The sequence below is a fragment of the Ranitomeya imitator genome, chromosome 2 (genome assembly GCF_032444005.1).
Source record: "Ranitomeya imitator isolate aRanImi1 chromosome 2, aRanImi1.pri, whole genome shotgun sequence".
Lineage (NCBI taxonomy): Eukaryota > Metazoa > Chordata > Amphibia > Anura > Dendrobatidae > Ranitomeya > Ranitomeya imitator.
In genome coordinates this window covers 306,470,172-306,486,051 of record NC_091283.1, presented here as the reverse complement: position 1 = coordinate 306,486,051, position 15,880 = coordinate 306,470,172, and the positions used below count along the sequence as shown (strand labels likewise).

Here is a 15,880-nt window from a genome sequence, read left to right as displayed (position 1 = left end):
GGAGTATTATCATAAACACGATATCACATAATAATGACATATTAAAGTAGCTTTCTTATTCAGGAATTATTCAAATTAGAGTGAGCCCCGGGTGCTTCCCGAAGGAATTCCAGAGCCTTTCCTGGATCACTGAAGGACCGGTTTTTCCCCTCCATGACAAAGCGCAGGATCGAAGGATATTGCAGACTAAAGCGAATGTTTTTATCCACCAGTATTTTACAAGCAGGGTTGAAGGCTTTGCGTTTGGCTGCCATAGCGGCCGAGTAGTCCTGGAACAGTAGTAGTTTGTGGTTCTCATACAGCAGAGTACGTTGTTTTCTAAATGCTGCCAAGATGCGAACTTTATCTTGGAAGTCCAGGATTTTAAAGATGACTGGACGCGGCCTGTCCCCTTCTCCTCCCCTCGGGGGTCCTAGTCCATGCGCTCTCTCAACAGCCACGACGCCCGATGCTGGCGATACCCCAAGAGTTTTAGGCAGCCACTCAGATGTAATTTTTACTAGCTCCGGGGGAGGGATAGACTCTGGGAGGCCTATAAGTCTCAAATTGTTGTGACGGGACCTGTTTTCAAGGTCAGTAAACCTATAGGGAGGGCAAACAAAGTCAATACTCCGCCATAATATATATATAAGAAACCCAATATGAAAAAAGAAAGGCAACACTAGTGCCACGCACAAGTAAAAATGGTCAGGTAAACCATACAAAAAGTACATATAAGTATATGCCTATAAATGACCAAAGTAGGTGAGCTTGATTACTCCACATGCATAAATATCCAATTGAATGATTGTGCTAATAGCTAATAAAGCATAGGAGCAGCCACACCAACAATAGAAGGCTCTATGGCGTACCACATCAATAAGGAGGTTCAGGGTATAAACATGCAATTACTTTAATACAATCCTAGTACTGTAAGGAAACCCATACAGCCTATTGGGAATAGTATGTGCCGATATTTTTGGGGACGTCCCGTAAATATCTAGTAGATGAGGCCAAAAATAAATCCTTAAAGGTAGCAAAGGATAGAGGTGGATAGTAAGAAATATAACTGAAAACAATGAACCAACCTGCTGCTTGTGCGTGGAAAGAGGGGCCCCAATGCGCGTTTCGCATACGTTGCTTCCTCGGGGGGCGCACAAGCAGCAGGTTGGTTCATTGTTTTCAGTTATATTTCTTACTATCCACCTCTATCCTTTGCTACCATTAAGGATTTATTTTTGGCCTCATCTACTAGATATTTACGGGACGTCCCCAAAAATATCGGCACATACTATTCCCAATAGGCTGTATGGGTTTCCTTACAGTACTAGGATTGTATTAAAGTAATTGTTTGCATGTTTATACCCTGAACCTCCTTATTGATGTGGTACACCATAGAGCCTTCTATTGTTCGTGTGGCTGCTCCTATGCTTTATTAGCTATTAGCACAATCATTCAATTGGATATTTATGCATGTGGAGTAATCAAGCTCACCTACTTTGGTCATTTATAGGCATATACTTATATGTACTTTTTGTATGGTTTACCTGACCATTTTTACTTGTGCGTGGCACTAGTGTTGCCTTTCTTTTTTCATTGCATCTGTTTTACTGTTGTCTGTACTGTTGTTGTATTTATATACTCTTTTAGATTTTTGTCTTCAATAAAATTGTTCATTTTAGCTCGTTTGTCCATTCTTCTGTTTTCAAGGTCATCTACTTTGTCTATAAGATCCGAAATGATCTTTTCTTTATCATCTAGTTTGTCTGTGAGAGTTATGGTGGAGTCCTCCAGGTCTGATATTCTTTGTTCCGCATCTGTTATGCGTGCGCCCTGGGTATTAACTTGTGAGACTATTGTGTCCAATGAAGTTTGGAAAGCTGCCAAACGATTGTCTATCTCAGGCATCAGCCGTTCTATGATAGCGGTTGCGATTGACTGTGGGTTATCTGTATTGGTATCAGCTTTTTGTGATACCGGAGATGTGCCTGCCTGGTTACGTGTAGAACTTCTGCCGGCCTTGGCATTTTTACCCACAAATTTGTCCATGGTTAGATGGATGCCTGAAGTATTTGTTAAGTTGTCAGTGATATCTTTGTGCTTGGTAACTACATCTGGGGATGAGTTTAAACGTCTCTTACATCAGTGCATCAGGTGAGCTTTCGCTTAAAACTTTGTGCCGTCTAAAAATGTTGCATATACACTGTAGTTACTATAGGGCTGTGACAGGAGCCAGTACTGAGCTCCAGCTACGCAGTTTGTGCAGCAGGTGTGCTTCCTGCAAACTTTCAGAAACGTTTCTCTCCTCGCCTCACACCCCTGCTGGTGTTATGACTGACCCAGGTCAGGGGTGCTGCTTACCTTCTCCTGCACCGGCGCTGCTATCTCCTATAAGTCTCCATGGGGCAGTGTCCACAGTGTGGGGGGGGGGTCTGGCGCTCCTTCCGCTGGAGTACTCCAGGTCCCGCAGCCTTCACCTGCTTCCCCCGTGCAATGGTAATGTATATGTCCCCTGTGCCGCTCACCTTGTCCTAGCGGCGGCAGTTGCGGTTTGGCTCTCCTCTCCCCTCCAGCGGTGCGCAGTGCGCTGTGAGGACTGGCGCGCTTTCCAGCAAAATGGCGCCGGCTCACCTTCTCTTCCCGCGCTGATCTTCCTGCACCCCTCTGGTGCCGCTTACTGTCCTGGGACGCCTCGGATCCTCGTCGGTGACTCCTGCCCTCCTTCCTGGCTAAGATCGGTGCCGCTATGTGCCGAGCACTCTTTCTCCTCCGATCTCTTCACCGCCTCCGACCCTGCTGGCCGGGAGCGGCGCCGCGTGCTGCGAGGTATGTGGCGCTGATTGCGCCTCGTGACTCCCGGGGGGTCCGGAGAGCTGGGACTACCACGGGTGCCCCTTGTCCGGTCCTTATCCTGGTCTCCGGGTAGGAGAAATTGGCGCTTTGGCTGGAATTTGCGCCCTTGGTCCAGGAGCTCTACTAAGAAGCGGCCATTCACAAGCTCCGCCTCCCGGAAGTCCCCCGACCCTTCTTTCTTAATGATATACCAGGACAGGGTGGTTCTCAAGGCTGATCCATCATATCTTCCCAAAGTAGCATCCTGTAACCATAGATCTCAAGAGATCGTGTTGCCTTCCTTTTATGACAATCCATCAAATCCAGAGGAAGAGAAGCTACATATGTTGGATGTGAAAAGAGCAGTCTTAAATTACAAAGAGAGAACCCAGTCCTGCAGACAGAGTAGGGCTCTGTTTGTATGTTTTCAGGGTCACAGAAAAGGCCACGGGGTTACGAAGGCTACCTTGTCCCGCTGGATCAGAGATGCCATCTGTCTGGCCTACTTATCAAAAAGCAAAAATCCTCCAGAAGGAGTGAAAGCGCATTCGGCCCGGGCTGTATCATCCTCGTGGGCAGAGAATAAAGACATCTCCATCGAGCTCATATGTAAGGCCGCAACCTGGTCATCACCCTTGATCTTTTATAAGCATTATAGACTTGATCTATCTTCTACATCTGACTTAGCATTCGGGAGAGCTGTCCTCAGAATAGTGATCCCACCCAGGTGAAGGTTCTCTGTAAATCTCTCAAGTGGGTGCTGTCGTGGCGAAGGGTAAAAAGCCGGATTACTTACCGGTAATGCCCTTTTAATGAGCCACGACAGCACCCTGTCACTTCCTACCCTAGTTGCTATGTATGGTTACATATACGGTATATTTTGTTCATGGATGAATATAAATAAGATAAAATGTACAAAAGTTTATGGACATATATATTAATTTAACAATGGTGGTTCCTCTCGTACTCTGAAAAACAACTGAGGAGGAGAGTGGGACCGCCCTTTTTATCTCTGTAGGTTTCCTGTTCCTATGGGCAGGTCCCTCTCTCAAGTGGGTGCTGTCGTGGCTCATTAAAAGGGCATTACCGGTAAGTAATCCGGCTTTTCTTTTAAAACCAAATAACTTCAAGGAGAATTGTGATAAACTACATAAAAAACATTACACCTGTGCCATGATATATCTCTAAGCTGTGTGGTGCTGATGGCTGTAATATACAGTACAGACCAAAAGTTTGGACACACCTTCTCATTTAAAGATTTTTCTGTATTTTCATGACTATGAAAATTGTGCATTCACACTGAAGGCATCAAAACTATGAATTAACACGTGAAATTATATGTCCAAACTTTGGGTCTGTACTGTACATTTATTCACCCCTGCAGGAGATGTTTTGGCATGGCTCGAGCCCTGGTTTCATGGATTCACTCCACATCATAAAATACCATATATACTCGAGTATAAGCCGAGATTTTCAGCTCTATTTTGGGGGGCTGAACCCTCCCGGCTTATACTCAAGTCATACCCAGGGGTCGTCAGGGGAGGGGGAGCGGTGGCGTCTAATTATACTCACCTGCTCCTGGCGCGGTCCCTGGCTCCCCGGCACCCCAGCTTCTTCCTGTACTGAGCGGTCATATGGTACCGCTCATTACAGTAATGAATATGCTTGCTCTACCTCCCATAGGGGTGGAGCCGCATATTCATTACTGTAATGAGCGGTAACATTGACCGTTCAGTACAGGAAGAAGCTGCGGCGCCAGGGAAACAGGAACTTCACAGCTCCAGGAGCAGGTGAGTATAACGGGGAGCGCAGCGCTGCGCGATATTCACCTGCTCCCCGTTCCGGGCGCTGCTCCGTCTTCAGCGTCTTCTGCAGTGACGCTCAGGTCAGAGGGCGCGATGACGTGGTTAGTGCGCGCCCTCTGCCTGAACGTCAGTGCAGAAGACGCTTAAGATGGAGTGGCGCCGGATCGAAGTCAGGTGAATATTGAAAGTGCCAGGGGCCTGAGCGACGGAGAGGTGAGTATGTGATTTTTTTTTTCGCAGCAACAGCAAATGGGGCAAGTGTCTGTATGGAGCATCTTATGGGGCCATAATGTTTGTGCAGCTCTATATGGGGCAAGTGTCTGTATGGGGCCATAATCAACGTTTGTTTAGCACTATATGGGGCAAGTGTCTGTATGGGGCCATAATCATCATTTCTGCAGCACTATATGGGGCAAGTGTCTGTATGGATCATCTTATGGGGCCATAACGTTTGTGCAGTACTGTATGGGGCAAGTGTCTATATGGAGTATCTTATGGGGCCATAATTAACGTTTGTGCGGCATTATATGGGCAAATGTCTGCATTGTTATGACCTGGTGGTTAGGAGCACCCGGAATGACCTGATAGTTAAAACTCACACAGGACAAGCTCTGGGATGTGGGAGCTCTGCTGACCGCAATCCCTAATTCTATCACACACACTAGAAATAGCCGTGGAGCGCTCCTGACTCTACCTAGGCGCCTCGTGACAGCCTAAGAGCTAGCTAGCCCTAGAGATAGAAAATAAAGCCTACCTTGCCTCAGAGAAATTCCCCAAAGGAAAAGGCAGCCCCCCACATATATTGACTGTGAGTAAAGATGAAAGTCACAAACGCAGAAATGAAACAGGTTTCAGCAAAGGGAGGCCAGACTTACTAAATAGACAGAGGATAGGAAAGGTAGCTTTGCGATCAGCACAAAAAACTACAAAAGACCACGCAGAGTGTGCAAAAATACCTCCGCACCGACTAACGGTGCGGAGATGCCACTCTGCATCCCAGAGCTTCCAGCTAGCAAGACAAAATCATGATATCCAGCTGGACAAGAAAACAATGAACGAATTAGATACTATCAGGAACTTAGCTTCTGCTGGAGTAGACAGGTCACCAGAAAGATCCAAGAGCGAACTGAACCAATGCAGAAACATTGACAGCTGGAATGGAGTATCGATCTAAGTGGAGTTAAATAGAGAAGCCAACCAAAGGATAAACCACGTCACCTGTGTAAGGAACCTCAGAAGCAGCAGCTCCACTCACAGCCACCAGAGGGAGCCCACGGACAGAACTCACCGAAGTACCATTCACAACCACAGCTCGACTACAGAATTCACAACACTGTATGGAGCATCTTATGGGGCCATAATCAATGTTTGTGCCGCATTATATTGGGCAAATGTGTCTATGGAGCATATGAGGCATATTTTAATACGGAGCATCTTATGGTGCCATCATAAACTTTATGGAGCATTATATGGGGCTCCTGATTCAATAAGGATATTCAAAAACACTTAACCTACTGATGTGTCAATTAATTTTCCTTTTATTGGTATTTATTTTTACTTTTGACATTTACCGGTAGCTGCTGCATTTCCCACCCTAGGCTTATACTCGAGTCATTAAGTTTTCCCAGTTTTTTTGTGGCAAAATTAGGGGGTCGGCTTATTATTGGGTCGGCTTATACTCGAGAATATTCGGTACATTAGGCTTACAATCCTCAATAATTCTGATTAATGTACAATGTTTCCTGAAATGGGGGGCACTAATACTTTCTCTACTCTTCTAGACACGACTCATAATTTCTCCAGTGGTTCACTATAAATGGGTGCAACTCTGGTTTAGTGTTTGAGCTCTCCCCTCATACATACGTTGTTGTTGGGGATGTATCATAGAATAAAAAAACTGTCTATTTTTTTTACCTGTTCATCTGCATGATATTTTGATTGTGGTGGGATCACCCTGCCGCAGTTATCTGAGTCTGTAACTCCGTGGTAGTCCTTAATCCCTTTCCGACATTGGGTCACCGATGGGTTGGCATGACAACCAGAGGTCTCCTGGAGACCTATATGGTTGTCACTGCTAGCTTGCATGTGGTGGGAGCACATACAAGTGAGTAATCCTGCTACATCCAGGTGATCTGATCATCGCTTGTATGTAGCTGAGCCGATCGGGTTATGGCAGCTTCTAGTCCAAAATAGAAGTGTCCATGGAGACTATTGAAGCATGCCAAAAGTAGAAGAAACAAATGTTTAAAAAAAAAAATATAAAAGTTCAAATCACCCCCTTTTGCCCCATTTAAAACAATAAAAAAATCAAACATAAACCTATTTGATATCGCCGAGTTCAGAATCACCCAATATATCAATATTAAAAAAGAATTAAGCTGATTGCTAAACGGCGTAGCGACAAAAAAAGTCAAACTGCCAGAATTACTTTCTTTTTTTTTTGTTTCCATGACGTTGCATTAAAATGCAATAACTGATGATCAAAACATCGTATATGCACCAATAATGGTATAACTAAAAACGTCAGCTCAGTGCGCAAAAAATCAGCCCAACCCAAGATCATGAAAAATGGAGAAGCTACGGGTATCGGAAAATGGTGCTATTTATTTATTTATTTATTAACAAAGTTTGGAATTTTTTTTTTCACCACTTGGATAAAAAAGAACATAGACATGTTTGGTGTCTATGAATTCGGGTTAACCTGGAGAATCATACTGGCAGGTCAGTTTTAGTATTTAGTGAATATAGTAAAAAAGTAAGACAAAAAACAACTGTGGGATTGCCCTTTTTTTTCAATTTCACTGCACTTGGAATTTTTTTTTACCGTTTTCCAGTACACAATATGTTAAAACTAAGCTCTCGTTCAAAAATATAGCTCAACCCACAAAAAACAAGCCTTCATGTTACAATATTTAACAAAAAATAAAAAAAGTTATGGCTCTGGGAAGAAGTGGAGCAAAAAATGAAAATGCAAAACCAAAAATACCTTTGGTCTTTAAGGGGTTAAAAAGGTCTCCATTCCCTTTTCCAAATGCTTGAGATCTAGATTTATCAAGTGTTTGCTCTACACTATTGGGCTATATGCACACAATCCATTTTCGTGGCATTTTTTTTTTACGTCTGTAAATGCTCCAAAAATGCAATGGAATACTAAAGCAAGGGAAATCAAAGACAATCCTGAAGTGTACTGCACATTATCAGTAAATTTCTGTCCGTATTTGTATTGTTTTATTTTCTGCAGCATATCAATTCTTTTTGCGTTTCTGCTGCGTTTTTGACTCATTGACTTCAACTGAGTCAGTCAAATCTGCAGCAAAAACGCAGGTGTAAAAAGGTTTGCGGACTAGCTTCAGATTTGCTGTCAAAAATGCTGCAAATTGTCAAAGGGAAATACTGTCAAAAGGAGGAAGAGTGTAGGTGGAGAATATGTATGCGTCTGTGTGTGGGCGGAGAATACGTGCGTGTGTCTCTGTGTGTGGGCGGAAAATGTGTGTGTGTGTGTGTACTCATGTGACGGACATGCATACCCATGCATCGTCTGATGGGACTACTACTCCCATCTGGCTACATCTTTTGACAGGAGGTAGTCGCTCCCGCATTGTACCACTGAGCCACCGTGAGAGTTCACTGGAGTTGATTAGCTGATCAGCTCCGGTGCTCTCACTTACGGCATCGCTGCTTGGGAAAGTTCTCACACAGCGGTAGTGCCCTAAGTGAGAGAATCGCAGCTGATCAGCTGATGAACTCTGGTGAACTTTCACAGCAGCACAGTGATACACTGCGGGAATAATTACCTCTTGTCAATGTATCGCTGGAGGCCGGGTATAGCAGTCACATCTCCTGATGTGACTGTTCTACACGTGAGATCGCCGTGGGACACTTGGTATTAAATGGACTACGGCGGACAGGATGGTATATGTTGGTTTATTATTTTTTGGATTGTTTGCAGGAGACAGGGGAGTTGGAGATTAGGCATTCAATAAATATGGTACATTTTGATTCAATAAAGGAGTCTGTGATTATTTCAAATAAAAAACTTTATTCTGGGTGTCTGTGTTTTATACAATATCATTAGGGTTAGTAATGGATAGGTGTCTTATAGAAGCCTCTCCATTACTAACCTGTGGGCTTGATGTCACCTGATAATACAAAGGCGAAATCAACCCCACAAATATGAGCCCCACTTGCCAACGCTACAGGGCAAGTGGGAAGAGCGAGGCTAAGTGCCAGAACTGGCGCATCTGTAAGATGCGCCATTTCTCGGGTGGCTGAGAGCTGAAGTTTCTAACCTGGGGGCTGCCAATATCCATGGTGCCTTTCCAGGCTATTAATAACAGCCCGCAGCTGTCTGTCAAGCCTTAGCTGGTTCGAGCTTATAGGAGGAACCCATGTCAATTTTTTTTCTGGGGTTTCCTTGTAAACTAGCCAGTAAAGACTAAGCAAATAGCTGTGAGCTGATATTTATACTCGTAGCCTGCGAATCTTTGGCTATTGGCTCCTTCCCAGAATATTTACATCAGCTGTCGGCTTTCCCTCTGCTGGTTATGAAAATTATGCGGGAGCCCAGGCAATTTTTTTTTAAATATTTTGAACTATAAAACAGATATTGCATTTCATGCAGATTTCTGACAATTTCTTTTTTGTTACAGCATATGTAGGTTAATTATGTTAATGCTCCTAAATAGGCTGGTGTGTGTCTTTATTTAATATTAATGAGGATATCTGGCTGAAGAGGTTGAACATGGAAATTACATCACAATTATTATTTTTTTAAATATATCTTTATTTAGCTCTTTGGATATGCAAAAACACATAAAAAACCGCGTGTATTGTTAGCTGCGTTTTTCTGCCAAAAGATGCAGAAACCGTGTAGCAAATACGCAAAGTGCGCACACAGCCTTATATATAGTTTTATTTAAAAGTATACTTCTTGTTGAAATTAATGTGATAGAAAATATTGGCCTTTACGATAGTTTATATTGCTAAGAGCCACTGAGTTCCATACTCTAATTACCCCGAAGAGGTTTTGCCGTTAGTTACTCATTTTTTCTTTTTATACTTTAAAAAGACTGTTCAGCTTGATTATTTCAGTAGGTGTATTATGTAGTCACAGTTTTGCCCATCATCCTTTAACTTCTTTAACCCCTTTACATCTGGATTTACACACAGACCCCTAGGCTTGGGCCACATTGATATTTGCATTTCAGTAGTATGAGATGACAAGAAGAATAGTCAGGTAGTCTGGCTACAATCATGAGGGAAGAGAAAATACAAACTCAAGACACAAGAGTAGTCAATAAACAGGCCGGAGTCACAACAGGAAACAAATACCCAAGCTGGGAGCTGAGTACAGAGGACTGAACCAGAGAACCAGCCTGTATCTCGCAGCTTCCAGCAATATGCTTCAAGCTTTAGTGGGGTGCGGTGCTTTCCAGTTGGCTGAAGTAGGGAGCAGATTATTCTGGCTGGACAGCGTGCACACCCAAACTGCCAGAATGAATGGTACCCTGCCAGAATGGATGGTATCACAGGTTGCAGGCAACTTAAACTTGGTGGCTCGACAGTCTGCGCCCCCCAGAGCTTCTGGTTCTGATGTCTCCTCCATTACCAGCACCGCCTATAGAATGAATAAGCAGACGGCATAAGAGCAGATCCCAGAGAAGATGGGACACAGCATTTGTAAAAGCCCTAATATGACAAAATGTCAGAAATCCCCGTAAAGTGACTCCATTTTGGACAGTATAACCCTCTGTGAATTAATCTTTAGGAGTAGTGACAATTTTGACTCCACAGCCACTTTCCGCTAATTAGCGCGCAGTGGATGTTGGAGAGTAAAAATGGAAAATATACCATTTTATTACCCAGCACATAGTGCCCAGATTGTGCTCCAGAAGACACACGCACCATAAATTAAGTGTGTTCTTCTCGCTATAGTAATGCCAAATACATGGATGCTAAATGTGGTTTGAGCACACTGCAAGGCTCGGAAGCGAGGGGGAGATTTAACTTTGGAAGAGTTAATTTTGCTAGACTGGTTTATGGAAGCGATGTTGCTTTTCAAGCCACTAATTATGTAGAAACCTCTGTTTTTCCATTGACAGATGATGGACCTGAGAGGGGACTTGTTTTTTGTAAGATGAGTAGAACTTTTCATTGGTATTATTTTGTCTACATAACATTGTTTGATGGCTTTTTATTTCATATTTGGGAGGCAGCATGAACAAACTGTTTACTGTTGAACGCAACGCTCCACTGGTTCATCCTATGATGTTTTCTATTAGACTGTGAACTGTCATTTTGTTGGTCAATAATTCAAATATATTACATAACTTGCCATTTTTACTGACCGTTTAAGTAGAAATGTTCAAAAAATATTAAATTTGATATTTCGTGGAAAAATAATTGGTTTTATTCTTAGCAGATTACTGTACCAGGAGATCAGAGGGGCAGCTGTCATCTTCAATTTTTAAATCAGATGATCTTGAGATCACACGGGATACAATTGAAGTGAATGTCATTATGCCAGATATACCATCATGCCTTCACAGCAAAGATCTGTCATCTGATCCTTTGAAATGGGTCCTGTCTTCTGATTCCTTACCAAGTACTAAGGAAAATCAAAGTCACAAAATAAGCATTAAAAAACGAACTGCTCCTAAATCAAAGAAGCCGTTTTCACCTTCCGAATATGGAAATAGTTTTCCCCTTGAAAAGCATTTTCTTAAACATAAAACAATTCACACAGCAGAGAACAGATGTTCTTGTTCAAAATGTCGGCAATGTTTTAACCAGAAATCAGATTTTGTTATAACCCAAAGAACCCACTCAGGGGAGAAGCCTTTTTCATGTTCAGAATGTGGGAAATGTTTTAGCCAGAAATCAGATTTGCTTAAGCACCAGAGAACTCACACAGGGGAGAAGCCTTTTTCCTGTTCAGAATGTGGGAATTGTTTTAGCCAGAAATCAGGTTTGCTTAACCACCAGATAATTCACACAGGGGAGAAGCCTTTTTCCTGTTCAGAATGTGGGAAATGTTTTAGCCAGAAATCAAATTTGCTTAAGCACCAGAGAATTCACACAGGGGAGAACCCTTTTTCCTGTTCAGAATGTGGGAAATGTTTTAGCCAGAAATCAGATTTGCTTAAGCACCAGAGAACTCACACAGGGGAGAAGCCTTTTTCCTGTTCAGAATGTGGGAATTGTTTTAGCCAGAAATCAGGTTTGCTTAACCACCAGATAATTCACACAGGGGAGAAGCCTTTTTCCTGTTCAGAATGTGGGAAATGTTTTAACCGAAAATCGGTTCTTGATGACCACCAGATAATTCACACAGGGGAGAAACCATTTTCCTGTTCAGAATGTGGGAAATGCTTTAACCGAAAATCAGTTCTTTATTACCACCAGAGAATTCACACAGGGGAGAAACCTTTTTCGTGTTCAGAATGTGGGAAATGTTTTAACCAGAAATCAGATTTGCTTACGCACCAGAGAAGTCACACAGGGGAGAAGCCTTTTTCCTGTTCAGAATGTGGGAAATGTTTTAACCGAAAATCGGTTTTTGATTACCACCAGAGAATTCATACAGGGGAGAAGCCTTTTTCCTGTTCAGAATGTGGGAAATGTTTTAGCCAGAAATCAGATTTGCTTAAGCACCAGAGAATTCACACAGGGGAGAAGCCTTTTTCATGTTCAGAATGTGGGAAATGTTTTAACGAGAAAGCGCGTCTTGTTCACCACCAGAGAACCCACACAGGGGAGAAGCCTTTTTCATGCTCAGAATGTGGGAAATGTTTTAGCCAGAAATCAAATTTGCTTAAGCACCAGAGAATTCACACAGGGGAGAACCCTTTTTCCTGTTCAGAATGTGGGAAATGTTTTATCCGTAAATCGGTTCTTGATCACCACCAGAGAACCCACACAGGGGAGAAGCCTTTTTCCTGTTCAGAATGTGGGAAATGTTTTAACCAGAAAGCGCATCTTGTTCACCACCAGAGAACCCACACAGGGGAAAAGCCTTTTTCATGCTCAGAATGTGGGAAATGTTTTATCCTGAAATCGGTTCTTGATCACCACCAGAGAACCCACACAGGGGAGAAGCCTTTTTCATGCTCAGAATGTGGGAAATGTTTTAACCAGAAATCAGATTTGCTTAAGCACCAGAGAATTCACACAGGGGAAAAGCCTTTTTCATGTTCAGAATGTGGGAAATGTTTTACCCGGAAATCGGTTCTTGATCACCACCAGAGAACCCACACAGGGGAGAAGCCTTTTTCATGCTCAGAATGTGGGAAATGTTTTAACCAGAAATCAGATTTGCTTAAGCACCAGAGAATTCACACAGGGGAAAAGCCTTTTTCACGTTCTTAATGTGGGAAATGTTTTAAACGGAAATTGTATTTTCTTAAAGGAGTTGTCATCATGTTTTGCCTTGTTAAAATTTTAAAAAATCATATTCACCTTCCGTAGCAGTGCTGTTCCATTTGTATCGTCACTCACATTCCTGGGGCTCATATGAGGTTGTTGCATCACACAAACCCTGTGCCCAATCAGCCCCAGCTTCACTGTCCCTGCCCTCGATGTGTTGAACATGAACATGAAGCCAGTGCTGTGACTTCTCTTTGACTTCCTCTTATTGTTCGATTTGTCTGAAGGTGAGAACAGTGAAGGCAGCGCTAATTGGAAGCAGGGCTCATATGACATAAAAACCTGAGCCCCCGAAATGCAAGTGCTGACACTGCTGGAACCGCGCCAGCATGGGAGGTTTATAGAAGTGTTTATATTTTAACAGGACCAAACATGAGGAATGAGAATTCAAAATCCCATACAGAGGAAATGACATTATCATACCTAGAGTGTGAAAAATGAATTACTGGAAAATAGTATTTTGTTGACCATCAAAAATAACTCAAACTAAATACATTATTGACAAATTGTACAAAAACATATAACAGACAGACCTATTATTGAATGAGAAAGAGAAATTACTTTAGAAATTACTATATTTCTTGGTCTATAAGACACACTTTTTTATGAGATAATTTTTATTAAGAAAATTGCACAATAGTTTTTACAAAGAGACATCAGTAGGACAAAGATATTTTCAATGTTACATGGTATCATTATATGTTATTGTTCTACATAAAATATAATAAAGTTGTCTTCTTCCAAGGATTCGATTTTTTTGTTTTTCATTCAAACTAATACAACCATCCCTCCCTCGATAATACTCCAGAGAAATCTGTATTCATATTTTTTTTGTGGTGTGTATACATTAGAATATCTGCCATTCCGTTATCATAATTAGTTTGCATGTGTACTCGCCCTACTTATCTAATTTAACCTGGATTGATGATACTACAAGTGTTCATGAAGCCAGAAATTGCCATATGTTATTTCTCAGGAATACTCCAGATGGTAGACATCGAACATTCAACCAGGTTCCCCAGATGTTGTCAAATTTCCAACCAAATAATATTGTTTTGCTTATTTATTAACTTATTAACTGTCGGTGGTTGAGCATCTGGCCAATGTTGTGCAATAAGTTTGTAAGCTTGATACAATGTTCGCGAAAGATCTACAGCCATTGGGGATTCAAAACTTCATAATTCGTATCACATCTGTTTCCTATTTTAATGTATCTGTCAGGGATGGACTCCCATGCGAGACTGTGAGAGAGTTTCTGATAGATGTTTGAAATTAAGCCGGTCGTGTATTTTGCCGCTGCTATTGAGTCTAGTAAATATTTATTTCGTATATCCGGTGCCACAGCACTAAACTGAGCTAGGCATGCAGATCTAAGTTGTAGGTATCGAAAGACGAGGCCGTGAGGCAATCCAAACTCTTTTTTGTAGTTTGTTAAAGCTTTTAAGTGTTCCATTTCCTACTAACTGATCTAAAGTCTGAATTCCCCTTGATTCCCAACCTCTGAAACCAGTAAATTTGTCAAAGTCCACCAGTTGCTGATTTTGCCATAATGGGGTAAAATTAGAGTATTCCCTTATCCCCAACAGTCTCTCCTATGTCCCACACATTGTACATCATTGCTAAGGTCTCAACAGGATAACTCCTAGCAGTTGGCTGGAAGCCATCTTACAGGTGTAGTAATTATACTAAATAGCTCTGAAAAACAAGCTGGAGGGTATTTAGTATATGCTTGTGCTGCCCTTTAAGAATGAAGGAGTGTGCACATGTGTGTACTAGGTGCGCCGCTGCAGCACTCACACAACCAGGAAGCAAGAAAATGCAGATAATTGTGCCTAGGGTCTGGGGCAGTGAGTAAGCCGGCGTCCCTGCATGGAGGGGGAAGGGGACACCATGCAGGGATGTCAGTAGTAGTACTACAGACACACTACGCTGTCATGTATTAAAATCTTTCAGGGCACGCAAGGTCCTGATGCTCACGCCAGCATATGTCAAGGCCCGTTAGAAGTTCACCAATGGCCATCTGGTTGATCCAGAGGAGGCAAGGGAGAAGATCATGTGGTCAGATGAGACAAAATAGTACTTTTTGCTATCAACTCCTCTCGCCATTTTTGGAGGAAGAAGAAGAATGAGTGCAACTCCAAGAACACTGTTCCAACCATGGAGCATGGTGGGGAGAACATCATACTTTGGGGGTGCTTTTCTGCAAAGCAGACAGGATAACTGCACTACATTGAAGGGAGGATGAATGGGTTATGGATCGCAAGATTTTGGCCAACAACCTCCTTCTTTCAGTAGGTGCATTGAAGATGGGTTGTGGCTGGGTCTTTCAGCGTGGCAATGACCCAAAACACAAAGCAAGAGCAACTAAGGAATGGCTCCTGTTATGATCCGGTGACCTTGGAGCAGCATGAGAACTTTCACTGGAGAAGGTGGTCACTATACTGACCGCAATCCTGAACTTAACACCACAACTAGAAGTAGCCGTGGAGTGTACCTAACAATCCTAGACACCTCGTCACAGCCGGAGGACTAAATACCCCTAAAGATGGAAATAGGAATACTATCTTGCCTCAGAGCAGATCCCCAAAGGATAGACAGCCCCCCACAAATATTGGCGGTGAGTCGGAGAGGAAAAAACATACACAGGCAGAAAAACAGGATTTAGCACAGGAGGCCACTCTAGCTAAATAGGACAGGATAGGACAGAGTTCTGTGCGGTCAGTATTAAAACCCTTCAAAAATATCCACAGCAGAATATACAAAAACTTCCTACATCTAGCTAAAGATGTAGAAGCGTATATCTGCAACTCCAGCGAATTCTACAATCAGAGTAGGAATAC

General features: G+C 42.6%; 1 protein-coding gene across 2 annotated transcripts in view; it reads left to right on the top strand.

The window, feature by feature from the left end:
* The window catches only part of LOC138666943 (oocyte zinc finger protein XlCOF7.1-like), a 43,829-nt gene extending 30,049 nt beyond the window's left edge, over window positions 1-13,780 (top strand). For both annotated transcript variants that reach the window (XM_069755139.1, XM_069755138.1), the window contains one exon: window positions 11,038-13,780. In XM_069755139.1, coding sequence (XP_069611240.1) covers window positions 11,136-12,983 — 1,848 coding nt within the window. In that variant the 5' untranslated portion in view covers window positions 11,038-11,135 and the 3' untranslated portion in view covers window positions 12,984-13,780. The remainder of the gene's footprint in view (window positions 1-11,037) is intronic.
* Window positions 13,781-15,880: the final 2,100 nt, after the last annotated feature.